This window comes from Gopherus evgoodei, chromosome 4, assembly GCF_007399415.2.
Source record: "Gopherus evgoodei ecotype Sinaloan lineage chromosome 4, rGopEvg1_v1.p, whole genome shotgun sequence".
Lineage (NCBI taxonomy): Eukaryota > Metazoa > Chordata > Testudines > Testudinidae > Gopherus > Gopherus evgoodei.
Window position 1 is genome coordinate 118,867,682 of NC_044325.1, and position 27,070 is coordinate 118,894,751.

The 27,070-nt window shown below is 47.9% G+C and overlaps 1 protein-coding gene across 1 annotated transcript in view; it reads right to left on the reverse strand.

Moving 5' to 3' along the window:
• Positions 1–27,070, reverse strand: part of LOC115651191 (sodium/hydrogen exchanger 10-like) — a 354,344-nt gene that overhangs the window by 229,368 nt on the left and 97,906 nt on the right. Inside the window, 1 exon segment of the mRNA XM_030562150.1 lies at positions 22,832–22,898. Coding sequence (XP_030418010.1) covers positions 22,832–22,898 — 67 coding nt within the window.

The window sequence follows — 27,070 nt, forward strand, 5'->3', positions numbered from 1 at the left end:
AGTCTAAACGGTGATGGCTTGGCAAGAACACCATGACCAGCTATTCCTGAAGAGGTCTAGGTGCAGTCGTGGATGTTTCACCACATAAGTGCAAGAATCTATGTGGCCCAGGAGTCTTAGACAGTTCCGTGCTGTTAAAACTGGGTGGACCTTGAGGGACCTTACCAGGGCCATGATTGGCTCAAACTGGCCTCCTGGGAGAAAGGCTCTGGCCTGAGTGGAGTTGAGTATTGGTCTGATGAACTCTATCTTATGTAATGGGATGAAGGTAGACTTCTGAATGTTTATTAGTAAGCCTAAGGCCTGGAAAATCAGCTGGATGAGGTGTAAGTTGGAAGCCACTTGAACCCTGGACTGGCCTCTAGACTACCCAGTTGTCAAGATATGGGAAGCTCTGTACTCCCCATCTCCTCAGGAAGGCCACCACTATCGCTATACATTTGATGAAGACCTATGGGGTAGACGACAAGCCAAACAGAAGTACTGCAGACAGGTAGTGTGTATGGTTGAAGACAAATCTGAGGAACCTTCTGTGTCCTCAGAAAATCGATATGTGGAAATAGTCGTTCTTTAAATTGAGGGTGGTATACCAGTCCCCAGGATCCAGAGAGGGAATGATGGAAGTCAGGGACACCACACAGAACTTTAAGTTCTTGAGGTAGTGCAGGTCTAGAATAGGCCCAAGACCACCTTGGGTTTTCAGAAGTAGGAAGTAATAGGAGCAGAACCATTCTCTCATCTCCAGATTTGTGAAATCTCTTCCATGGCTCTCACTTGAAGGAGAGACTCCGGATCATCTAGCCAGTGGTGGCACACTGCTCTCAGAGACCACTGAATAGGAGCGTAAGAGGGAACCCTGGGCTTGGGTCATGTCAGGGTAGGAGTGCCTCAGAGAGTAGCACAGGTGGCTCTGAGGGTGAGAGAAGAACTCCCCTTCCATCTCTGAAGAGAAAGAGTCCCGTGCTGTCTGCCTAAAGACGGTACCTCTGGTGCCGGAGTCAGCAGGACCTCCCGGGTTGTTGGTATGGGCTGTTGCAGTGCTGAGTTTGAGTATAGCCTGACTTAGGTCTCACTCTATCCCAGTCCCCATGCCTGATCATCTTCAGCACTGGGGAATGACCCCTCTCAGATGGCTGAGTGTTGTGCTTCTTCTTGGGCACCAGCAATGGGGAATGGTGCAGAGACTCTCACACAGTGAGAGGAGCACTGCACTAGTGCTGAGGTACTCGATGCCAAACCAGAGAAACTCAGTTCCAAAGTGAGTCTTAGCGCTGCTTCCATAAGAATGACCTTCAGTCTTGCCTCTTGGTCCTTTTCTGTGTGAGATTTGAAGCTCTTGCAGATCTGGCAGTGATCTCTTATGTGAGTCTCTCCCATGGCCCTGAGTCAACTTGAGTCTGGGCCACTCAAGGGCACTGGCTTGCTACAGGCCTTGAAACCCAGTGACAGAGGCATGCCCTGGCATTGAGAAATGAACCTACTTCACTAACTGATGGAGAAAACGCCAAACATTTACTAACTAAATAAAAAAAATAAAAAAAAAGCATACAACCAAGTCAACTATATATACTGCAAAAAGAGTGGAAAAACCACTGGGAAAAGCTTGCTGAAGCAAAGAGAACAATTTCAGTGCCCTGTCACAGACAGTGAAAAGATACTGAGGGGGCACGGGGTTGGCAGGGCCCTTTATCTTGGCAATATGAGTGCATGGCACCAAAGCGCACTAGAGCTGACCCAACAGATATCACTAAGGGAAAAATTTCTGGCAACTCTACTCAGGGTGTGCACACACCTACATTAGAATGGACATGTGCAAGCACTCGAAGAACAATTTTTCTTTCTACACATTACAGACAGATATTTAAGGAGGAGTTTGTCCTGTTCTCTAGTGAGATTAAGTGATCTGTAAGAGATACCCATCAGTACCCCAACTTTAGTTTTACTAGTTAGAAATTTAATACATAAGCACTCAAGGTCCTATGATTCTGAATCATCTATGACTCTAACAGGTAATGGTGTCTGATGTTGAGTGCCATTCCCTTTTTCCCATTCTCTCCTTACAGAACAGGTTGTATCAATTTTAATGTTCCCGTTATTAGAGCCATCCCATCAAGTTTCAGTAATACCAAAGATGTCATATTTTTTCTCATGAATATCTTCAATTCTTCTTGTTTATTGTATAGGCACCAAGCATTAGCACATAAACAATTAAAAATCTGTTCCTTACATGCACCTTAGTGCTTGGATATGTTAAAATGCATGATGCCTTGAGGTTGGTTTTCTTATTTGGGTGTTTGTGTCATGATTGCCCCATTATCACTCTCTCCTTCTATGGATAGTTTAAAGCCCTCCTGACAATCCTAGCTATTCCTATCACGCAGGAAATTGGGACTATAATGCTGATAAGGAGGCCATAAGAATCATACTACCCCCTCTCCACAGAATCTGCTATGACGTTCCACAAAACTCCCACACACATACGCTTGACCCCTATAAATCACCTATTCAGCCAGTTATTCAGTTTGGCAGTGCTAAGTACATAGTCATGCAATCTTCATACCAAATTAGAGCATTATCTGTGGTATAATTCCATTTTTAACACCATCAGATCAGCATAAAGTGCTCTGCAAGAGAAATGGAATTCTGCAGTAACCCATAGTCTTTATTATTAGAAATGTTTGTGTAGTCTGACAGCTGATTTATTTTATAATACTGCACAATGCCTTAAAGCTAAGAGTATTAATAAAGTCCTGAGCCAGAGAAATAATTTTATTGTTTTTTCTTTCCTGTATCTGCCAACACTATAAAAGTGTCTTTTCTTCAAACTATCTCCTTGTTAACCCATGCAGCGCCACCAATTTGGCTGGGAAGGCAGAGGCTTGATTGGGGAGGAATGACTGGGAAGGAGAGAGATCAATAAGCCATGATAGGGCTGTGTGGAGCAGTACACAATAAGCTTAAGTGATGGTTGTGTGTTTACTTTTTTTAAAAGAATGGGGGTGGTGAAGTTTGTACACTCTCTCATATGGCCACTATTTTGAGTAACTGGTAGAGAAGGGGGGTTAAAAACACAGGAGGCAGGCAGAGGGTAGACCAACATCTAGCAGCACCCTGATTACACCTGGAACTAAGTTGTTTAAATCCCCCCATAAAGTTGTAATATAATATATCATACAATACTTACTGGAAGTTGCACCCTCCACTGGTTGGATTTCTACTGGTGATCCAAGTGCAACCTCTAGCTATGTCTTGGACAGCTCCTTGGTTTCTGGAGCAGCATCTGTCTCTTGGTCCACTGAGTCAATATCCAGTACTTCATTAACAATCTCCTGGTCTGCATCCTGTCTGACATCAGTGGAGGTGTACTCTGTGGTATCTATATAATTCAGTGATTGTTTGGTGGGATCTCTCACAAACATATGGTTCACTCGTAGCAGCTACAAGCTCTCTCAGTGGTTCTATTATTGTCCTTCACAGTCTTATAACAAGTGCTGGAGTCCTGAAAAAAGAAGGGCTGGAATCCACTTCCAGTGCTATCAGTCATAAGTAACGGTACTAGAAGACATTTCTGGAATACTGGAATGGTGTTCTGGGGCATTCTGGCATGACTTGAGGCCTGCTTATAATCCAGTTGGAGTACCTTCCCTTAATGCAGCACTTGCTTGGGTCCTGGTGGTGACCTACTCCATTTGTTTGGATAGCTGCTTGTATATTTGTGCATTGCAGTGGCTAGAATTCAGAGTGGTCTGTACATGTGCCTCTCCCCAAAGGGCAATTAAGTCCTGACCCTCAGCATAGGACTATACTGACACATGAGGCATGACTGCTTAATAATCAGGAGTATGACACAAGTATGTGAATTTTATGAACTGGAAATACAAAGGACAGCACCTGGCTGTGTACCAGCACTTAAAAAGAGAGGTGACATCCAGTCAGGATGACCCTGGAACAGTAGAGGGCACACAAGTAAACAGAAAGGCTGATCCAGGTAGCTGGAATACCTCTGTGGGATACCAGTAGGAGGACTTATAAGATCACAACAGTTGCTTGTAATGGGGATGCATTCACACACACTTCTTTGCAGATAAACTCATCCCTCAACTCAGCAAACCTGCTTCCAAAGTGGGTTTAATTACATGAAATAACTCACTTGGAAGGTGGTAAGGTGATAGGGAATAGCCAGCATGGATTTGTAAAGAACCAATCATGTCAAACTAATCTGATAGCATTCTTTGATAGGATAACGAGCCTTGTGGATAAGGGAGAAGCGGTGGATGTGATATACCTAGACTTTAGTAAGGCATTTGATATGGTCTTGCATGATATTCTTATAGATAAACTAGGAAAGTACAATTTAGATGGGGCTACTATAAGGTGGGTGCATAACTGGCTGGATAACCGTACTCAGAGAGTAGTTATTAATGGCTCCCAATCCTGCTGGAAAGGTATAACAAGTGGGGTTCCGCAGGGGTCTGTTTTGGGACCGGCTCTGTTCAATATCTTCATCAACGATTTAGAAGTTGGCATAGAAAGTACGCTTATTAAGTTTGCAGATGATACCAAACTGGGAGGGATTGCAACTACTTTGGGGACAGGGTCAAAATTCAAAATGATCTGGACAAATTGGAGAAATGGTCTGAGGTAAACAGGATGAAGTTCAATAAAGATAAATGCAAAGTGCTCCACTTAGGAAGGAACAATCAGTTTCACACATACAGAATGGGAAGAGACTGTCTAGGAAGGAGTATGGCAGAAAGAGATCTAGGGGTCATAGTAGACCACAAGCTTAATATGAGTCAACAGTGTGATACTGTTGCAAAAAAAGCAAACGTGATTCTGGGATACATTAACAGGTGTGTTGTAAACAAAACATGAGAAGTCATTCTTCCGCTTTACTCTGCACCGGTTAGGCCTCAACTGGAGTATTGTGTCCAGTTCTGGGCACCGCATTTCAAGAAAGATGTGGAGAAACTGGAGAGGGTCCAGAGAAGAGCAACAAGAATGATTAAAGGTCTTGAGAACATGACCTATGAAGGAAGGCTGAAGGAATTGGGTTTGTTTAGTTTGGAAAAGAGAAGACTGAGAGGGGACATGATAGCAGTTTTCAGGTATCTAAAAGGGTGTCATCAGGAGGAGGGAGAAAACTTGTTCACCTTAGCTTCCAATGATAGAACAAGAAGCAATGGGCTTAAACTGCAGCAAGGGAGATTTAGATTGGACATTAGGAAATAGTTCCTAACTGTCAGGGTAGTTAAACACTGGAATAGATTGCCTAGGGAAGTTGTGGAATCTCCATCTCTGGAGGTATTTAAGAGTAGGTTAGATAAATGTCTATTAGGGATGGTCTAGACAGTATCTGGTCCTGCCATGAGGGCAGGGGACTGGACTCGATGACCTCTCGAGGTCCCTTCCAGTCCTAGAGTCTATGAGTCTGTAAGTTAAACTGCAACAAATTTCAAGTGTAGAAAAGCTCAGATCCAGACTTCTCCCTATTGCACCTCGATGCTTTCTTCAGTGCAACTGTTGGAATTATCTCCCTCTTCTTGTGCATGAAACTAATTCCCTAAAATACTTCTGCAAAGTCTTCCAACAATAATCATTACAAAATTTATCAACATGAAGGTACTACCACTGACTGCTATATTATTTATGTTTCAACTGTTTAGCCATTACCTGATCTAGACTCAAATCAGGGCTTGTTTGGTGATCTTAAGGAAGTGATCTTAAGAGGTCATTTAGTCAATCTCCTTGCCCTAACACACTGAGGCAAGATTAAGTATATGGCGACAGTGCCTAACAAATGTTTATCTAACCTATTATTTAAAACCTTCAACGATGGGGAGTCTACAACCTCCCTGGGTAACCTGTTTCAGTGCTTAGCTATCCTTATAGTTAGAATGTTTTTCTTAACATCCAACCTGAATTTCCCTTGCTTCAGATTAATTTGATTACTATTTGTCCTATCCTTAGTGGACACGGAAAACAATTAATCTCTATCCTCTTGTAGGTACTGCTGCCCTGTCAGTTATTCCCCATTTTGTATTTGTGCACTTAATCTTTCCTTGCTAAGTGTAGTACTCTGTACTTATCTTTATTGAATTTCATTTTATTGATTTCACATCAATTTTATCATTATCATTTTTAATTCTAATCCTGTCTTCCAAAGTGCTTGCAAACCCTCCCAGCTTGATGTCCTCCACAAATTTTAAAAGTGTACTCTCCTCCATCATCCAAGTTTTTAATTAAAATATTGAACAGTACCAGATCCAGGACAGAACCCTGTGGGAACCTACCAGATACGTCCTTCTAATTTGACAGCAAACCACTGATAACTCTACTCAAGTACTGTTTTTCAACCACTGTGCACCAATCTTACAGTAATTTCAGCATTCCATATTCCCTAGTTTACTTATAAGAATATCACGTGAGACTGGATCAAAAGCCTTACCAAAGTCAGGATATAGCATGCATATATCTTAGATGTTTATACAACATTAATACTTGGTCCTGCTATGAGTGCAAGGGACTGGACTTGATGACCCTTCAAGGTCTCTTCCAGTCCTATGATACTATGATTAAGCACGTTGTCAGTACTCAATACAAAGTGGTTGCTTTGTCATAATTTTTGCTGTTACATAAAACTGTAAAAATATGTTTTTAATTAACTCTTCCCATGTAAGCAATAGCTTCCCTCAGTGGTTAACAAAAAAGAGAAGGCTAACTTTACACTTTATAGATCAATAACCACTGTGGCTCTTAAGTTGCTCACACTGTTTTTCATGACTGCCCATCATCTTCACTAGCCACTAAAAGCAGGGACTTGACTGTGTTTTCAAAAGCAGTCTTTAAACACAAATTGCTACAGCCTCCTTTGTAAAGTAAGTCTTTCTTCTCAAATGTATATTACTCAATACATCTGCTCTCTTTTCAAAATTCTGCTGTAGAATGGTGAAGAGGAGATATACAAGAGAAAATTACTTCCTGGACAATGTGGCCTGGTCTACACTACGATTTTATGTCGAATTTAGCAGTGTTACCTCAATTTAAGCCTGGACCCATCCACACAATGAAGCCCCTTTTTTCAACTTAAAGGGCTCTTTAAATCAATTTATTTACTCCACCTTCAACGAGGGGATTAGTGCTGAAATCGGCCTTACCAGGTCGAATTTGGATAGTGTGAATGCAATTCAATGGTATTGGCCTCTGGGAGCCCATTGTGCTCCATTGTGACTGCTCTGGACAGCGTTCTCAACTCAGATACACTGGCCAGGTAGACAGGAAAAGGTCCGCGAACTTTTGAATTTCATTTCCTGTTTGCCCAGCGTGGAGAGCACAGGTAACCATGATGGAGTCCCAGGATCGCAAAGAGCTCCAGCATGGACTGAACAGGAGGTAGGAGATCTGCTCGCCATATGGGGAGAAGAATCCGTGCTAGCTGAACTCCATTGCAGTAAACGAAATGCCAAAACATTAGAAAAAGTCTGAAAGGGCATGAAGGACAGAGGCCATAACAGGAACACACAGCAGTGCCGCATGAAAATTAACGAGCTAAGGCAAGCCTACCACAAAACCAGGGAGGCAAATGGAAGGTCTGGGGCAATGGAGAATCATGCAATATGGAAGCAGGTTTTGTGGACGAGGAAGATGCACCCGACGAAGTGGGTATTCACCCACGAAAGCTCATTCTCCAATATGTCTGTTAGTCTATAAGGTGCCACAGGACTCTTTGCTGCTTTTACAGATTGAAGATAGCTCACAGCAAGGAAATGGAGAAACCGGTTTCCTCAACAGCCAAGGTACATTTTTCACCCTGGATCTGGAGCCAGTAGCCCCTGAACCCACCCAAGGCGGGCTCCCAGACCCTGTAGGCGGAGAAGGGACCTCTGGTAAGTGTACATTTGTAAATATTACACATGGTTTAAAAGCAAGCGTGTTTAATGATTAATCTGCCCTGGCATTCGCGGCCAATACAGCTACTGGAAAAGTCTGTTAACGTGTATGGGGATGGAGCGGAAATCCTCCAGAAAGCTCTCCAGGATGTACTCCCAAAGCCTTTGCAAAAGGTTTCTGCGGAGAGGAGCTGTCTTATTCCATCCACCATGGTAGGACACTTTACCATGCCAGGCCAGTAACACATAGTCTGGAATCATTGTATAACAAAGCATGGCAGCGTATGGTCCCGGTGTTTGCTGGCTTTCAGACAACATCCATTCCTTATCTCTCTGTGTTATCCTCAGGAGAGTGATATCATTCATGGTCACCTGGTTGAAATAGGGTGCTTTTATTAAGGGGACATTAAGAGGTGCCCGTTCCGACTCGGCTGTTTGGCTGTGGCTGAATAGAAATGTTCCCCGCTGTTAGCCAGAGGAGAGGTGATCATCCCAGAGAATTGCGCGGTGGGGGGGTTGGGTTTGTGCTGCACGCTAACCCGCAAACTGCAGCCCCTCTTTTTAAATTGCAAACCCATTTTAAATGGCCAACGCAACGGCCACTTGATATGGGAAATAAGGGCGCTGCTGTCTGAAACCATTCCCACATGTTACGAAGGTTAAAGAAGCCAAAAGACTGTGGCTTACCATGGCTGCCTGCAAGCTAAATTCTGTTGCCTGGCACTGCGTGACCGATCTCTCACACCACACTGGCAGGCCCTCAATATAAGAGGCAAAATGTGACCTTGTAACAAAAGCATATGTGCTGTGTAATGTGAACAGCAAGGTTTAACAAGAAAGAGTGATCCTATTGTTCTCTAAAATTTGTCTTTTTCACTACGAATCTCCCTTTTCCCCCACCAGCTGCAATGTTTCTCCTTCGCAGAGGCTAGCGAAGATTAGAAGGCGAAAAAAACGCACTCGGGATGAGATGTTCTCAGGGCTACTGCTGTCCTCCCACACTGACAGAGCACACCAGAATGCGCAGAGGCAGACGACGTCAGAGTGCAGGAAAGCACAACAGGAACGTGAGGAGAGGTGGCGGGCTGAAGAGGATAGGTGGTGTCAGATTGCTGACAGAAGGCAAGAGTCGATGCTCCGACTGCTGGAGAATCAAACTGATATGCTCCAGCATACGGTTGAGCTGCAGGAAAGGCAGCAGGAGCACAGACCGCCACTACAAGCCCTGTGTAACCAACAGCTCTCCTCTCCAACTTCCATAGCCTCCTCACCCAGATGCCCAAGAACGCGGTGGGGGGGCCTCCAGCCACCCAGCCACTCCACCCCCGAGGATTGCCCAAGCAACAGAAGGCTAGCCTTCAATAAGTTTTAAAGTTTTTAAGTTTTAAAGTGTGGTGTGGCCTTGTCCTTCCCTCCTCCCCCACCCCACCCGGTGCTTCCCTCCGCCCCCAACCCTCCTGGGCTACCTTGGCAGTTATCCCCCTATTTGTGTGATGAATTAATAAAGAATGCATGAATGTGAAGCAACAATGACTTTGTTGCCTCTGCAAGTGGTGATCGAAGGGGGAAGGGGAGGGTGTTTAGCTTACAGGGAAGTGGAGTGAACTGTGGGAGAGGGGCGGTGCGGGGGTCATCAAGGAGAAACAAACAGAACTTTCACACTGTAGCCTGGCCAGTCATGAAACTGGTTTACAAAGCTTCTCTGATGCACAGCACATCCTGATGTGCTCTTCTAACTGCCCTGGTGTCTGGCTGCACGTAACCAGCAGCCAGGCGATTAGCCTCAATCTCCCACCCCATCATAAACTCTCCCCCTTACTCTCAGATATTGTGGAGTGCACAGCAAGCAGTAATAACAAAGGGAATATTGGTTTCGCTGAGGTCTATCCAAGTCAGTAAACTGCGCCAGCACGCTTTTAAACATCCAAATGCACATTCTACCACCATTCTGCACTTGCTCAGCCTATAGTTGAACAGGAGGGCTTTAAACTAGGTTCGATGGGGACAGGTGAGCAAACCTCACAGGTAAGTGGGGAACAAGACCTGGGAGATGGGTTGGAAACAGGAGGGAGCACGGGCTATAATGGCAGAGAGAAAGGAGGGTCAGGGCAATGCTGGGAGGCAAGATCAAACCAGTATCTTAGATGCCTATATACAAATGCAAGAAGTATGGGTAATAAGCATGAAGAACTGGAAGTGCTAATAAATAAATACAACTATGACATTGTTGGCATTACTGAAACTTGGTGGGATAATACACACGACTGGAATGTTGGTGTGGATGGGTATAGTTTGCTCAGGAAGGACAGACAGGGGAAAAAGGGAGGAGGTGCTGCCTTATATATTAAAAATGTACGCACTTCGACTGAGGTGGAGATGGACATAGGAGACGGAAGTGTTGAGAGTCTCTGGGTTAGGCTAAAAGGGGTAAAAAACATGGGTGATGTCGTGCTAGGAGTCTACTACAGGCCACCTAATCAGGTGGAAGAGGTGGATGAGGCTTTTTTCAAACAACTAATAAAATCATCCAAAGCCCAAGATTTGGTGGTGATGGGGGACTTCAACTATCCAGATATATGTTGGGAAAATAACACCGCGGGGCACAGACTATCCAATAAGTTCCTGGACTGCATTGCAGACAACTTTTTATTTCAGAAAGTTGAAAAAGTTACTAGGGGGGAAGCTGTTCTAGACTTGATTTTAATAAATAGGGAGGAACTTGTTGAGAATTTGAAAGTAGAAGGAAGCTTGGGTGAAAGTGATCATGAAATAAGACAGTTACTCATCTTTGTAACTGGTGTTCTTCGAGATGTGTTGCTCATATCCATTCCAGGTAGGTGTGCGCGCCGCGCGTGCACATTTGCCGGAAACTTTTTTACCCTAGCAACTCCAGTGGGCCGGCAGGTCGCCCCCTAGAGTGGCGCCACTATGGCACTTGATATATACCCCTGCCGGCCCGCCCGCTCCTCAGTTCCTTCTTGCCGGCTACTCCGACAGTGGGGAAGGAGGGCGGGTGTGGAATGGATATGAGAAACACATCTCGAAGAACAACAGTTACAAAGGTGAGTAACTGTCTTTTCTTCTTCGAGTGATTGCTCATATCCATTCCAGGTAGGTGAATCCCAAGCCTTACCTAGGCGGTGGGGTCGGAGTGAGAAGTCGGGGCATGCAGCAATGCAGAGCCAAAGGCCGCATCATCTCTGGACTGCTGGACCAGGGCATAATAGGAAGCGAATGTGTGGACCGATGACCAAGTCGCCGCCCTACAAATGTCTTGGATCGGTACGCGGGCAAGGAAAGCCAGCGATGACGCCTGTGCCCTGGTGGAGTGTGCAGTGACATGGCCCGCAGAAACGTGGGCCAGGTCATAACAGGTCCTGATACAGGAGGTAACCCAGGAAGATATCCTCTGCGAGGAAATCGGCAGTCCCTTGACCCGGTCTGCTACTGCCACGAACAGTTGGGGAGACTTGCGGAACGGTTTGGTCCTGTCCACATAAAACGCTAGCGCCCGACGGACATCTAGCGAGTGGAGCTGTTGCTCCCTGCGGGACGAATGGGGCTTTGGGAAAAAGACGGGGAGGAAGATCTCCTGGTTAATGGGAAAAGCTGAGACCACCTTGGGTAGAAAGGCAGGGTGTGGTCTCAGCTGCACCTTGTCTTTATGGAAGACCGTATACGGGGGATCTATTGTGAGGGCCCGTAGTTCTGACACCCGTCTAGCTGAGGTGATGGCCACTAGGAAGGCGGTCTTCCATGAGAGGTAGAGCAGGGAGCAAGTCGGTAACGGCTCAAATGGAGGGCCCATGAGCCGAGTCAGAACCAGGTTGAGATCCCATGAAGGGACAGGAGGACGGACCTGTGGATAGAGACGTTCCAGCCCCTTCAGGAATCTCGCCACCATAGGGTGGGAGAAGACGGAACGACCGTCCGCTCCGGGATGAAACGTGGAGAGAGCCACTAGGTGAACACGAAGGGATGATAAAGCCAGACCCTGAGCCTTGAGGGACCAGATGTAGTCCAGAATAGTGGTGATGGGAACATCCGTAGGGAGAAATCCTTTCTCCGAACACCAAGAGGAGAAACGCTTCCACTTAGCCGAGTAAGAAGCCCTGGTGGAAGGCTTCCTACTGCCCAGGAGAACCTCCCGAACCGGGGTAGAGCAGCGTAATTCGGAGCCGGTCAGCCATGCAGGAGCCATGCCGTCAGGTGCAGGGAACGGAGGTCCGGGTGACAGAGCCTGCCGTGGTCCTGGGTGATCAGGTCCAGATGAAGGGGCAGGACAACTGGGTTGGCTACTGAGAGGTCCAGCAACATGGGGTACCAATGTTGCCTGGCCCACGCTGGTGCTATCAGAATCACGCGAGCTCTGTCTCTGCGCATCTTGAGGAGGACCCTGTGTACCAGCGGAAAGGGAGGGAACGCATAGAACAGAGGGGTCGCCCATGAGATAAGGAAGGCATCTGCTATCGACCCGGGCTCCCGACCCTGAAATGAGCAGAATGTCTGACATTTCCTGTTCTCCTTGGACGCAAAGAGGTCCATCCGGGGATGACCCCACCTCTGGAAGAGTGAGAGGGCGACGTCCGGGCGGAGGGACCACTCGTGTGAGCAGAAGGACCTGCTCAGTCGATCCGCTAGAGTGTTTCGTACTCCCGGGAGATAGGAGGCGGAAAGGTGAATGGCATGGGCTATACAAAACTCCCAGAGTCGCATTGCCTCGTGACATAGGGGAGAGGATCTGGTGCCGCCCTGCTTGTTGATGTAGAACATGGTCGTCGTGTTGTCGGTGAACACCGCGACACAACGACCTTAAAGGTGATGGATGAACGCTTGACAAGCAAGACGGACCGCTCTCAACTCCCGTATGTTGATGTGGAGGTCCAGCTCCCGAGGGGTCCACAGGCCCTGAGTTCTCAGAGCGCCGCTGTGCACCCCCCAACCCAGATCTGAGGCGTCCGTCGTCAGGGATGCCGAGGGTTGGGGCAGATGGAATGGGAGCCCTGCACAGACTACGGACTGGTCCAGCCACCACTGAAGGGAGTCCAGTACCCCGTGGGGGACGGTGACAACTGTGTCCAACGAATGTCTGGCCGGCCGGTACTGCGCGATGAGCCAAGATTGAAGAGGCCTCATGCGGAGTCGGGCATACGCTGTCATGAACGTACAGGCCGCCATATGCCCCAGGAGGGTCAGACATGTTCTTACAGAGGTCAGCGGGGCCGCCTGCAAGCGCAGAATGATGGCCGATAGCGACTGGAACCTGGGCAAGGGTAGCAAGGCCCTGGCCAGGGTAGAGTCCAGAACGGCCCCAATGAACTCTATCCTCTCCGTGGGAAGCAGAGTAGACTTGTCCACGTTGATCACGAGGCCGAGAGCAGCAAAGAGGCTGCTGATCCTGCGGACGTGGTCGCGGACCTGTAGCTCCGATGTGCCCCAGACCAGCCAGTCTTCGAGGTAGGGGAACACGTGAATGCGGTCACGCTGAAGGTAAGTGACGACGACTGCCATGCATTTCGTGAACACCCTCAGGGCCGTAGAGAGGCCAAATGGGAGGACCGCAAATTGATAATGTTGGCGGTCGACCACAAAGCGAAGGAAATGACTGTGCTGGGGGGATATGGTGATATGGACGTAAGCGTCCTGCATGTCGAGTGCGGCATACCAGTCTCCAGGATCCAGGGATGGGATGATGGTCCCAAGGGATACCATACGGAACTTCAACTTCACCATATACTTGTTGAGTTCCCGCAGGTCGAGGATAGGCCTGAGGCCCAAGTTGGACTTGGGGATTAGAAAGTAGCAGGAATAAAACCCCTTGCCCTTCTCGCTTTCTGGAACCTCCTCTATGGCCCCCTTGTCTAGGAGGGTCTGCACCTCCTGACGGAGGAATTGCTCGTGAGAGGGGTCCCTGAAGAGGGACGAGGGTGTGGGGGGGGAGGTAAACTGCAGGCGATAACCGGCCTGTACAGTGCGCAAGACCCAACGGTCCGATGTTATTTGGGTCCACACCTGGAGGAAAAACGAAAGACGGTTGGAAAACTGCAGGGAAGGATCCGAAGGGGAAACTGGTACTGCGCCCTCGGGCGCACCTTCAAAATGAAGGCTTGGGTTCGGGTGGGGCCTTGGCGGAGCCTTGGTTTTGCCCCGTTTGGCCACCCGACTGTCTGCGTCTATTGTTCCTGCCGCGGCGCCTATTAAGGTCCTGCCGCGGACGGAACTGAGGATACGGCCGATTCTGCTGCTGTTGGCTCTGCTGTCGGAAGGGCCTGTGCTGTGTCGCAGGCGTATGCATCCCCAAAGACCATATGATGACTCTATTATCCTTGAGGTCCTTCAGTCTGTGGTCTGTCTTATCAGAAAACAGGCCCTGGCCTTCAAAGGGGAGGTCCTGGATAGTCTGCTGGAGCTCTGGCGGAAGGCCAGAGACCTGGAGCCAGGAAATGCAGCGCATCGTAAGCCCGGAGTCAAGGGTCCGAGCGGCCGAGTCCGCAGCATCTAAGGAGGCTTGCAGCGAGGTCCTCGCCACCTTTTTGCCCTCGTCAAGAATGGTGGTAAATTCCTGACGCGCGTCCTGTGGCAACAGCTCTGCAAATTTTCCCGCCGCTACTCAGGATTTAAAAGAGTAGCGGCTAAGCAGGGCCTGCTGGTTCGAGACCCTGAGCTGTAGCGCCCCCGCTGAATAGACCTTACGGCCCAGGAGGTCCATCCGCCTCGCCTTCTTAGATTTGGGCGCCGGGGCCTCTTGACCATGGCGCTCCCTGTCGTTCACCGACTGGACCACAAGGGAGCAGGGTGTCGGGTGAACGTGTAAGTATTCATACCCCTTAGAGGGGGCCATGTACTTTCGTTCCACTCCTCGAGCGGTTGGAGGGATGGAGGCCGGTGACTGCCAGATGGTGGTGGCGTTGGCCTGAATAGTTTTGATGAAGGGCAGGGCCACTCTGGTGGGCACATCGGCGGAGAGGATGCTCACCACCGGGTCCTCGATTTCAGAGACCTCCTCTGCTTGAATGTCCAGGTTCTGCGCCACGCGCCTGAGGAGGTCCTGATGTGCCCTAAGATCTAGAGGGGGAGGGCTGGAGGACGAGGTACCTGCCACAGCCTCATCAGGGGAAGACGACGAGGAGACCCCTGGCAGCAAAGCGTCCACGGGGGGTTCTGCCTGGGGCTGCACCTCCATCTCTGGAGGGAGCTCTGGGTCCTGGTGGCTGGACCTGTCCTCTGCTTCTGGGGAGGGAGGGGGTCGAGACACCGTTGCCTCCGGTGGCCTGCGTTCCGCCGCAGGGCGGGGAGTGATATGTTGTGGACCCTGGGCTTGGCGGTACGCCCAGGGGGTCCAAAACCCCCACTGCGGAGGCCCTCGGTCTTGAGGTGGAGGGCCCTGAAACAGGGCCGCGTGTCTGTCCTGCCCCAGCGTATAGGCGCTCTCCGCCTGAGAAGACATGGATGGTTCCCTTGAAGGCCATGGAGGTGCCGAGCCAATTTGATAGACCTCTCTATATGCCGACGCCGACGATCTCCTCGGTGCCGAGGATCGGTACCGTGAGTCGTACCGGTGCCGGGATCGGGACCGGGAATGGCGTGGTAGTCGGTGCTGGGATCCGGATCGGGATCTGCCTCGAGGTCGGTGCCGAGAGCGGGACCGCGATCTGCATTCAGCGCGGTGCCGGGATGGTACTGGAGATCGGGACCTGCCACCGACGCGGTGCCGGGAGGTCGACCGTGATCGGGACTTACCACCGGCTCGGTGCCGGGAGGTCAACCGAGGAGCTGAATGCCGAGGTGAACGGCTCCTAGAGTCTCGGTGCCGGTGGTAAGAGCAGCCAGACCGGGACCGTGCAGATGCTGATCGGCGCCGCGAGTGCGACCGGTACCGGCGAGGAGAATGGTGCCGGGACTGTGAGCGGCGCCCAGAGCACGAGCGTTCACATCTCCAGGGCGATCGGTGCCTGGACTCCGGAGGCGGCGCTCTCAGCATAGGCTTGCCTCTGGAGGTTACCCGCCCCGGAGGTACCGTGGCTTAAGGCTGCGATGGCTCAGTGAGCGCTATCAAGTCCCGTGCGAAGGCGAAGGTCTCCGGCGTAGATGGGACTAACAGCTCGACCCCCGATCTCAAGGGGGAGCTAGGAGGGGCCGGACTCGACGGACCTTCCGGGCCCGGAGTCAACAGCAGCCCTGCAGGTGGTGCCATGGCCAAGGTAGGTGCCGGGCGTACCACTCGAGCCTGCCTAGATGGTGTTGCAGATGTCAAGGGTCTTGGATCGGTTCCCGGTGCCGGGGATGGACGGTGCTGTGGAGTCTTGCCGGTGCCGGCCCGGTCTGGTGCCGGAGTAGAAGTGGCCGGCTGCGCTGCCGGTACCGGATTAAGTGCCACTTCCATTAGGAGAGCTCGGAGTCTTTGATCCCTCTCCTCCTTTGTGCCAGGCTTAAAGGCCTTGCATATACGACACTTCTCAATGATGTGCGATTCCCCCAGGCACTTGAGGCATGCATCGTGGGGATCGCTAGTCGGCATCGGCTTCTTGCATGCCGAGCACTGCTTGAAGCCGGGCGAACCAGGCATGAGCCCGGTGCCGGGCGGCGGGAAGGGCAACGGCCCACCCGCGAATAAGTTCTACAAGTATATACAATAAACAACTAACTACTATACTACCTTAAACTGTCTTTGAAACTATTTACAACTACAACTACGAACAGTGTACAAGGAAGAGCTAGGGACATGGAGGACAGCAAGCCGCACTTCACAGTTCCAGCAACCAACACGGCGGTAAGAAGGAACTGAGGAGCGGGCGGGCCGGCAGGGGTATATATCAAGTGCCATAGCGGCACCACTCTAGGGGGCGACCTGCCGGCCCACTGGAGTTGCTAGGGTAAAAAAGTTTCCGGCAAACGTGCACGCGCGGCGCGCACACCTACCTGGAATGGATATGAGCAATCACTCGAAGAAGAACATAGAGTTTGCAATTCTAAGGAAGGGTAGAAGGGAGTACAGTAAAGTAGAGACAATGGATTTCAGGAAGGCGGATTTTGGTAAGCTCAGAGAGCTGATAGGTAAGGTCCCATGGGAATCAAGACTGAGGGGAAAAACAACTGAGGAGAGTTGGCAGTTTTTCAAAGGGACGCTATTAAGAGCCCAAAAGCAAGCTATTCCGATGGTTAGGAAAGATAGAAAATGTGGAAAAAGACCACCTTGGCTTAACCATGAGATCTTGCGTGACCTACAAAATAAAAAGGCGTCATATAAAAAATGGAAATTAGGTCAGATCACAAAGGACGAATATAGGCAAATAACACAGGAATACAGAGGCAAGATTAGAAAGGCAAAGGCATAAAATGAGATCAAACTAGCTATGGGAATAAAGGGAAACAAGAAGACTTTTTATCAATACATTAGAAGCAAGAGGAAGACCAAGGACAGGGTAGGCCAACTGCTCAGTGAGGAGGGGGAAACAGTAACGGGAGACCTGGAAATGGCAGAGATGCTTAATGACTTCTTTGTTTCGGTCTTCACTGAGAAGTCTGAAGGAATGTCTAGTATAGTGAATGCTTACGGGAAGAGGGTAGGTTTAGAAGATAAAATAAAAAAAGAGCAAGTAAAAAATCACTTAGAAAAGTTAGATGCCTGCAAGTCACCAGGGCCTGATGAAATGCATCCTAGAATACTCAAGGAGTTAATAGAGGAGGTATCTGAGCCTCTAGCTATTATATTTGGGAAATCATGGGAGACGGGGGAGATTCCAGAAGACTGGAAGAGGGGAAATATAGTGCCCATCTATAAAAAGGGAAATAAAAACAACCCAGGAAACTACAGACCAGTTAGTTTAACTTCTGTGCCAGGGAAGATAATGGAGCAGGTAATTAAAGAAATCATCTGCAAACACTTGGAAGGTGGTAAGGTGACAGGGAATAGCAAGCATGGATTTGTAAAGAACAAATCATGTCAAACTAATCTGATAGCGTTCTTTGATAGGATAACGAGCCTTGTGGATAAGGGAGAAGCGGTGGCTGTGATATACCTAGACTTTAGTAAGGCATTTGATACGGTCTCGCATGATATTCTTATAGATAAACTAGGAAAGTACAATTTAGATGGGGCTACTATAAGGTGGGTGCATAACTGGCTGGATAACCGTACTCAGAGAGTAGTTATTAATGGCTCCCAATCCTGCTGGAAAGGTATAACAAGTGGGGTGCTGCAGGGGTCTGTTTTTGGGACCGGCTCTGTTCAATATCTTCATCAACGATTTAGATGTTGGCATAGAAAGTACGCTTATTAAGTTTGCGGACGATACCAAACTGGGAGGGATTACAACTGCTTTGGAGGACAGGGTCAAAATTCAAAATGATCTGGACAAATTGGAGAAATGGTCTGAGGTAAACAGGATGAAGTTCAATAAAGATAAATGCAAAGTGATCCACTTAGGAAGGAACAATCAGTTTCACACATACAGAATGGGAAGAGACTGTCTAGGAAGGAGTATGGCAGAAAGAGATCTAGGGGTCATAGTAGACCACAAGCTTAATATGAGTCAACAGTGTGATACTGTTGCAAAAAAAGCAAACGTGATTCTAGGATGCATTAACAGGTGTGTTGTAAACAAGACACGAGAAGTCATTCTTCCGCTTTACTCTGCGCTGGTTAGGCCTCAACTGGAGTATTGTGTCCAGTTCTGGGCACTGCATTTCAAGAAAGATGTGGAGAAATTGGAGAGGGTCCAGAGAAGAGCAACAAGAATGATTAAAGGTCTTGAGAACATGACCTATGAAGGAAGGCTGAAGGAATTGGGTTTGTTTAGTTTGGAAAAGAGAAGCCTGAGAGGGGACATGATAGCAGTTTTCAGGTATCTAAAAGGGTGTCATCAGGAGGAGGGAGAAAACTTGTTCACCTTAGCCTCCAATGATAGAACAAGAAGCAATGGGCTTAAACTGCAGCAAGGGAGATTTAGGTTGGACATTAGGAAAAAGTTCCTAACTGTCAGGGTAGTTAAACACTGGAATAGATTGCTTAGGGAAGTTGTGGAATCTCCATCTCTGGAGATAGACATTTATCTAACCTATGAGGGATGGTCTAGACAGTATTTGGTCCTGCCATGAGGGCAGGGGACTGGACTCGATGACCTCTCAAGGTCCCTTCCAGTCCTAGAGTCTATGAGTCTATGAGCTCTTGACTACTGTCCAGGCTGCCTGTGTATGGCTTCATCATGGCATTAAGGGATAGGCTGGGTCCCTGTAGTGCGACTCGGCCACAGTTTGTCCTTTAGTGGGGCTGTGGGGTACCCCACCGCCTCGCTCTAGTTTGCCTGTCAGTGGCTCTGCTGTCATGGGGAATAACACACACTCGGTTATGGGGGTTCAGACCCTGGGCGGGGCTGAGTCAGTAGTCCAAAACCAGCCCAGGCCCTAGGTCAGGGCGGGACAACAAATACTGAGTCAGAATGCTCAGACCCTCGGGCAGGGCTGAGCAGTAATAGTAGTCTTAAGCCCGGCCCTAGGTGAGGGCGGGGCAACAAACACTGAGTCAGAATGCTCAGACCCTCAGGCAGGGCTGAGCAGTAATAGTCTTAAGCCCGGCCCTAGGTCAGGGCAGGGCAACAAACACTGACTCAGAATGCTCAGGCCCTCCCACTCCACTGCATCCCAGCCCGGGGCCCTAGCAGCGGCAGAGACTCGCTGCTGTCACTGGGGATCCTGGCCGCAACACACTGACATTGGCTCTGGCAGTGTTGCAGCTAGACTGGGGTTGGCTGCACCTGGGCTACTTCCACACTCCCCCTCATAGGGTACCTGAATCGTCGTAGCGTCACCAGCGGTCTCAAACACCGTCGGTTCCTCTGGGTAAGTAGCCGATGGTAGGCTCAGCTGCTCCTCGGGGTAGCTGGCTAGAGGCAGGCTCGGTTCTTCCTCAGGGTAGCTGGCAAGAGGCAGGCTCAGCCCTTCCTCGGGGTAGCTGGAGCGGGGTGGTCCCGGACACTCCTCCTCGGGGTAGTTGGCGTGGGGCAGGCTCGGCCAGTCCTTCTTAGGGTAGCAAGCGCAGGGCAGGCTCAGCCAGTCCTCCTCGGGGTAGCGAGCGCGGGGCAGGCTCAGCTGGCCAGGTGTGAGTTCCGGCTGGCAGCGGCCGCAGACGTCTGGCCTCTGCGGTGGTTGGGCCTCGACTGAGCTCTGCAGGCGAGCTTTTATACTTTCGGGTCTGTGCTGTGACCTCTGAGGGGCGGGCGCAGGCCACCCAGCGGCTCCGCCCACGGTGGTGATAGGGGAGGTTCGTCCCTCAGCGGGGCTGTGGGGTATCCCACCGCCTTGCTACAGTCCCCAAGGCTAACTATAGGCATTTCAACATCCCCAACAGTTATTTTCTGGCCTGGGAAGAAAGTCTCTTCCTGCAGCTTTTGAAACAGACCTGAAGATCCGAGTGTCATGTACCTTTCCCGGCCATCCCATGTTGATGCTGGTGAAACGTCCCTTGTGATCCACCAGTACTTGCAGCACCATTGAAAAGTACCCCTTGTGGTTTATGTACTTACTGGCTTGGTGCTCTAGTGCCAAAATAGGGATATGGGTTCCGTCTATCGTTCCACCACACTTAGGGAATCCCATTGCAGCAAAGCCATCCAATATGATCTGCACATTTCCCAGAGTCACTACCCTTGATATCAGCAGATCTTTTATTGTGTGGGCTACTTAGATCACAGCAGCCCCCACAGTAGATTTGCCTACTCCAAATTGATGCCTGACTGACCAGTAGCTGTCTGGCGTTGCAAGCTTCCAAAGGGCTATCGCCACTCACTTCTCAACTGTGCTGCTCTCATCTTGAAATTCTGATGCTTCAGGGCAGGGGAAAGCAAGTCACATAGTTCCGTGAAAGTGCCCTAATGCATGCGAACATTTCGCAGCCACTGGGAATCGTCCGAGACCTGCAACACTATGCGGTCCCACCAGTCTGTGCTTGTTTCCCGGGCCAACAATCAGCGTTCCACAGTATGAACCTGCCCCATTAACACCATGATGTGCATATTGATGGGGCCCGTACTTTGCGAGAAGTCTGTGTCCATGTCCTCATCACTCTCGTCACTGCGCTGCTGTTGCCTCCTTGCCTGGTTTTGCTTTGGCAGGTTCTGGTTCTGCATATACTCCAGGATGATGCGTGTGGTGTTTACAGTGCTCATAATTGCCACAGTGATCTGAGCGGGCTCTATGATCCCAGTGCTATGGCATCTGGGCTGAAAAAAGGCACAAAACGATTTTTTGCTCTGATGGAGGGAGGGGTGACTGATGACATGGCTTATAGGGAATTACAGTCCACAAAGGGGGTGGCTTTGCATCAAGAAGAAACACAAACAACGGTCACACAGAATGGCCCCCTCAAGGATTGAACTCAAAACCCTGGGTTTAGCAGACCCTTGATTTCACGGAGGGAGGGAGGGAGGGAGGAAGCAAGCAAATGAATACAAGACAAATCAGGTCCATTTCTTGTTTTGACCCACTCCATCTATCTTTTACATCTTTAGGGTGGCAGCAGATAGTGCAGTTCGACTGCTAGCCATCGTCAACTCCTGGGTGCTTGGCAGAAGATGGGAATGACCTGGCTGAGTCACTCCCATGTCTGCCCAGGCACCCCGACTGACCTCACAGAGGTCGGTTAAAAGAGCACCAAGGAGTATGACGACGATGGCTACCAGTCATAACGCACTATCTGCTGCCAAAAGGCAATGAGCTGCTGCTGTGTAGCAATGCAGTCCCGTGTCTGCCAGCACCCAGGAGACGTACGGTGACCGTAAGCTGAGCCGGCTCTATGCTTGCCGTGGTACGGCGACTGCTCAAGTGACCCAGGAAAAAAGGCGCAAAACGATTGTCTGCCATTGCTTTCACGGAGGGAGGGAGAGGGGGGCCTGACGACATGTACCCAGAACCACCCACGACACTGTTTTTGCCCCATCAGGCATCGGGATCTCAACCCAGAATCCCAATGGGCAGCGGAGACTGCGGGAACTGTGGGATAGCTCCTCACAGCTACCCACAGTGCAACGATCCAGAAGTTGATACTAGCCTCGATACTGTGGACACAGTCCACCGACTTAATGCACTTATAGCATTTTGTGTGGGGACACACACAATCGACTGTATAAAAACAATTTCTAAAAACCTGACTTCTATAAATTCGACCAAATTTCGTACTGTAGACATACCCTGTGTGTACTTTGCTGTAGTTTTCCTTATCTCCCCATCCAACTTCCAATCCTGCTGCCCGTTTAGGATGGAGGACTCCAGATATTTAACTGTGGAAGTTTCTGGGCTAAACTAGAAGCTGCTGTACTGGTGATTTTATAATCACATTTGTCCGATGGGTTGTTTTGTTTGTTTATTTTGTTTGCAGTCTTCTTCCTCTTTAGTAAGTGGACACAATATTATCTACCAGGAATTCTGTTATGTGACAGGGAAATCTTTGACAGACAATTTATCAGTAAATAATTTTGGTATTTTCACTCCTGGACAAAACATGGAGTGCAGATATGTACAAAATTTTGTTAAATAGAGTTCATTAAATATAATAAGCCTTAAAAACATTGATTTGAGGCTGTATTTTATCGTATTTAAACAAGATTTTGATAAATCAATTAGCTCTCAGATAACTGAATTTTAAATGTCTGTACAAAGGGGTATTGTAAAAATGGTACTGAAGTTATAGTGAAATCAATTTTGATAACTCTTATATCATGCCTTGTTTTGTGATTTTTATATATTTTACTATTTTGTGTTAATTGTCCAAGTAATATATCCATGCAGAATGCACTGTAAAAAGTAATAAAATTACACTAGTGCACTCAATCTAATATCTATCAAATAGGCCAGAACTGAACAAAGCAGATTTTATAAATTAACTGAACATCAAAGATGTTATTTTTAATATTTTCCTTCCCTCCCCAATATCAATGGGTGTGTTTTACCCAATGTTGTAACCAGCTTTTTCACCGTGGTAGAATTAATCATCAAAGTCATTAATGATGCTGTTCTCTTGCAGAAAAACAAAGAGAGCATGTCACCACTTCAAATCAGTGTTATCATCAGTAGTGTAAAGTAAAATGCAAATTATTTTGAACAGTGAGGTGCTCTACATCTTTTCCATAAACAATGACTTTGCTGACATCATCTTCAACAGTGCAACACAACTGCGTATCTTCAAATTGTGGATGTTTTTATTTATTCCTAATTTTGCTAAATTTAGCCATATGTTCTTCATGGCTGCCAGAATGTCCAAATAAGGAAAATTAAGTTAAAAGTAATTCCTTTTTATAATACTATTTTAAGTATTTAATAATGATTTTCATTAGTATATCTCAAAGCACTTCACTTCTCAATGTATTTATCCTCACAACACCCCATGAATTAAGGAAGTATTATCATCCCCGTTGCACTGAGGGACTTGTCCAAAGTTACAGAGGAAGTCTGTAGTGGAGCAGGGAAACAAATCCAGATCTCCCAAGCCCCAGGTAGTGCCCTAACCACTGGACCATACTACCTTTCTTTTGTATAGTTCTTTTTTTCCCCATTCTACCAAGAGGAAGAAAGTATGAAGAGATAACATTATAACCCCACTAGCAGGAAACAAGATTGTAAGATTGGTATATTAAAACACCAGTGCAGCCATTTCTTTCTAGTAAGACTATTCAAGAGCAAAAGACAAGGAACAATCGGGTAGGTCAAAAAAAAACCTCCCTCATCCCCACCCCTCAAATTAAAACAACAACAAAAAACCCCCACCCACACTCTCAAGTAGCACCCAGGACCAAGGAGGTGTAGGAGGGGACAAGACTACAGCAAAAGGAATTACAAACAAGTCATTTGCCTTTGTTACACATTCCTCTTCTCTCATCTTACTAATAGAGAGAATCAGAATGAACATATGATAGATGTAGTGAGCAGACCATCAGAAATTACCTTAAAATGTTACTTGTAGCTTACTTTACCTGGTGCATGTAAGCACATTCTGACCAATAGAAATGTTCTCTGAGGAGGAGAAATCTAGCTGGTAGTGACATATTGCAATCTGTAGATACTCAAATAGCAACTATGCAGATGCCTTTAAGCCTCCAAGGCATAGAAGACTGGCACTACCCGAACTTGAGGATCAAGGACTTAGCAGGGTCGCCCGGGGGGGAGGGGTGAAGTGGGGCAATTTGCCCCAGGCCCCGCAGGGGCCCACACAAGAGTTTTTTGGGGCCCCTGGAGCGGGGTCCTTCACTAGCTCCGGGGGCCCCGGAAAACTCTTGCGGTCCTTCAGCTCCCGCCGCCAAATTACCACCGAAGCGGGACCTGCCCCCAAAGTGCTGGGTCTTCTGTGGTAATTTGGCAGTGGGGGGCCCCCGCCTTGGGTCTTCGGGCACTTCGGCGGCAGGTCCCAGAGCGGAAGGACTCCCTGCTGCCAAATTACCACCGAAGCAGGGGCCCCCTGCCACCGAAGACCCCGGCCCCCTGAATCCTCTGGGCGGCCCTGGGACCTAGCATGTCCTAACCAGTATCTTGGTGGATGCTTTTTCTCATTGTCACCCTTGAAACAACAAAAAAACTGTTTTACCTCATTAAAACAGTAAATACAGGACAGAGAAAACCTCAAAGCCCTGTTCACACACAAGGAATATTTTTTTGCTGAGAGAAGTCAAAGTCCAGGTACAAAGTGAAGCAAATAATGGTTTAATCCATGTGGAACTCAGGATTCACTCCAGACATAAACTTATCAGGATCCAAAAAGTGACCATGACCCATTGAAATCCTGGGTGAAATCCTGACCCACTACATTCACATGTCTCCATGGCAGTCATCCCTATCTTGAAAGAACTGAAGAGATGGACAGATAACTAGGAAGCGGTGTTCCTTAACCCTCAGAATGGAAATGAATGTCTCTACAAATGCCACCTTTAGAGAAAACAATTCAATTTTTTAATCAGAAGAGAGCCCATTAAACTTGTAAAGCAAAGGACAAATCCTATTGAAGGTGCATTGGTCAGTGCAAGTGCCCTTTAAAATTTAAAGAACAGAACAAATATTTCAAATACATCTGAGAACATATTTCTTTCCTGGTGATAGGTCCACAGATATTAGATACGTCTGAACCATGGACTTGTAGGGTGTTAACTTTCCTGGAAAACTTCTAGCAAGAAATTCAAAATGATCTGAAGCAACATTTCATGTAATGTGAACATACAAGTGGATGCAGCACACAATCACAAAACCAGTAAAACAAAACTCCATAACCACTGTTAGAAATGGAGTCAGGAGATTGGATTGATAGGTGTCCAACCCTAGTTTGCATAGTTTATTAGGCAAATCAATCAACCCTGGTGCCACAGTGAGAGGATACAATATAGATACTGTCCCCGATGGCACCAAGATTGGTCTGAGTTCCTGATCAGTGGGAGGTAGTGTGTTGATTTCAGTCTGCGAGTGTCTGATGGTTTTGCCTCAATTTACATATTGGCAAGATGGCAGATATGGGGGATACGGCACTGAGGTGGGAACTTCTTTGGCTCCCTTTAACTCTGGTGATTCTCAGTCTCCCCAGTCCTGGAGGGATAGCCCCTGCAAACTGACTTGGTGGGCATCAGTCATGGCCTTAATTTCAGAGATATCCTGTGACATTTTCCTAAGCAGAATCTGTTCTTCAGATATCTGCTCTAGCATTTTATAGACTTCATCAAGGGTCCAGGCAGAGGGACCTCCTCTGCAAGTGGTGTCATGCTGCCCTTCATAGGGCTGTCAGAAAGCCTCTGCTTCCTTGTAGTTTGGGGCGGAGGGTGGTGGGAGAGTAAGGGAGGAAAGGGTGTTCCAAAACCAGACCCATCTGCTACGAAGATGTTAAAGAGCAGGATGAACCACTTTGAGACAAAAGCTGTGGCCTTAGAAAAATAGCAGAGGTCAGTGAATTTTAGTGGAGCTGAGCAGGAGCACCAGATCTAGACAGCCATTTTCCCTGCTGGCTCCTAGATGTCCTCATCTCTCGTCTCTTAAGAAAGCCTCTGAGACATATGTAAACCATTGTCCCATTGCATAAAATCATATTTAGCCAACAAGGCATGATAATTGGCCTACAAAACTGCAAGAAAGCAGATAAATAAACCTTCCTCCCACAAAGCTCCATCTTCTTAGCTCTTTTATCTCTTGGAGAACAACTAGACAACTTCAATTTTTCATGAGCCATTTTCAAAAACAGCAATCCAGGTACCAGATGTATAAAAAAGTATTCAAAAGCCTTCAGAGGAACTTGGTACCCAAGATCTGCCCTCTAAGATACACCCAAGACAAGGCAGCAAGAGTCCGCCACAAGTTTTTAGCAAGTTTAAGGATGTCTTCATTAATAGGCATGGCTAATTGATCCTGGGATATCAGGTACAAAAAAGTCAAACAATTAATTATCTCTCTACTAGACAATTCCAAAGGAATGTCTAGTATGTCCACCATCCTTCTAAGGAGGTCCTGAAGTAATCTACAGTTAATACATTTGATGGTGTCACAGCCTCATCAGGTGATACTGAGGATATGGATAAAGGGGTAGGTTGGTCCGCATATTCCTCCACAAGGCCTTACTGCTCATTCTGAGATTCCTGGTGATGCAGGTTCTTAGAGTTCCTGACAGGATAACGGAGTGTCTCCAGCAGGATTCCTAGAAAGCAACAATTTCCCCCTGCAACTTGATTCAGCTGACTAAGGAGCTGATGGGAAAAGGTGAGGGTCAAATGGCCACATTTGTGCCCCATAACTTAAGGCATTTGGTGCCATAAAAGGATGGGATCCGTCGAACAAGACCTCTATAAAGCATGAAATCTGAAGTGAGAAGAATTTCCACTGAGGTTGCCTAGATGAAGGCAAAAACATCCTTGGAGAAGAACTCCTACTACCATGCAGAGCTGAGGATACAAGTGAATAAAATTCCTCTAAAGGAAGAGCAGATCCCTGAGGTACAGAAACAGAGAGAGTTTCAGATCTTACATGGGAGTAAGCAATGATACCATTAATGCTGGAGGCAGAGATTTTCATTTTTGATATCTTAAATTCTGGGAATATAGGACAAAATTTTCAAAGTGAATACTGAAAGTCAGGCTCCTAACTCCAGAGATAACTAAATAACTGGCCTGATTTTCAGAGTGCCTAAATATGGATTTAGGACCCAACTTCAGGCATGCTTTTTTTTT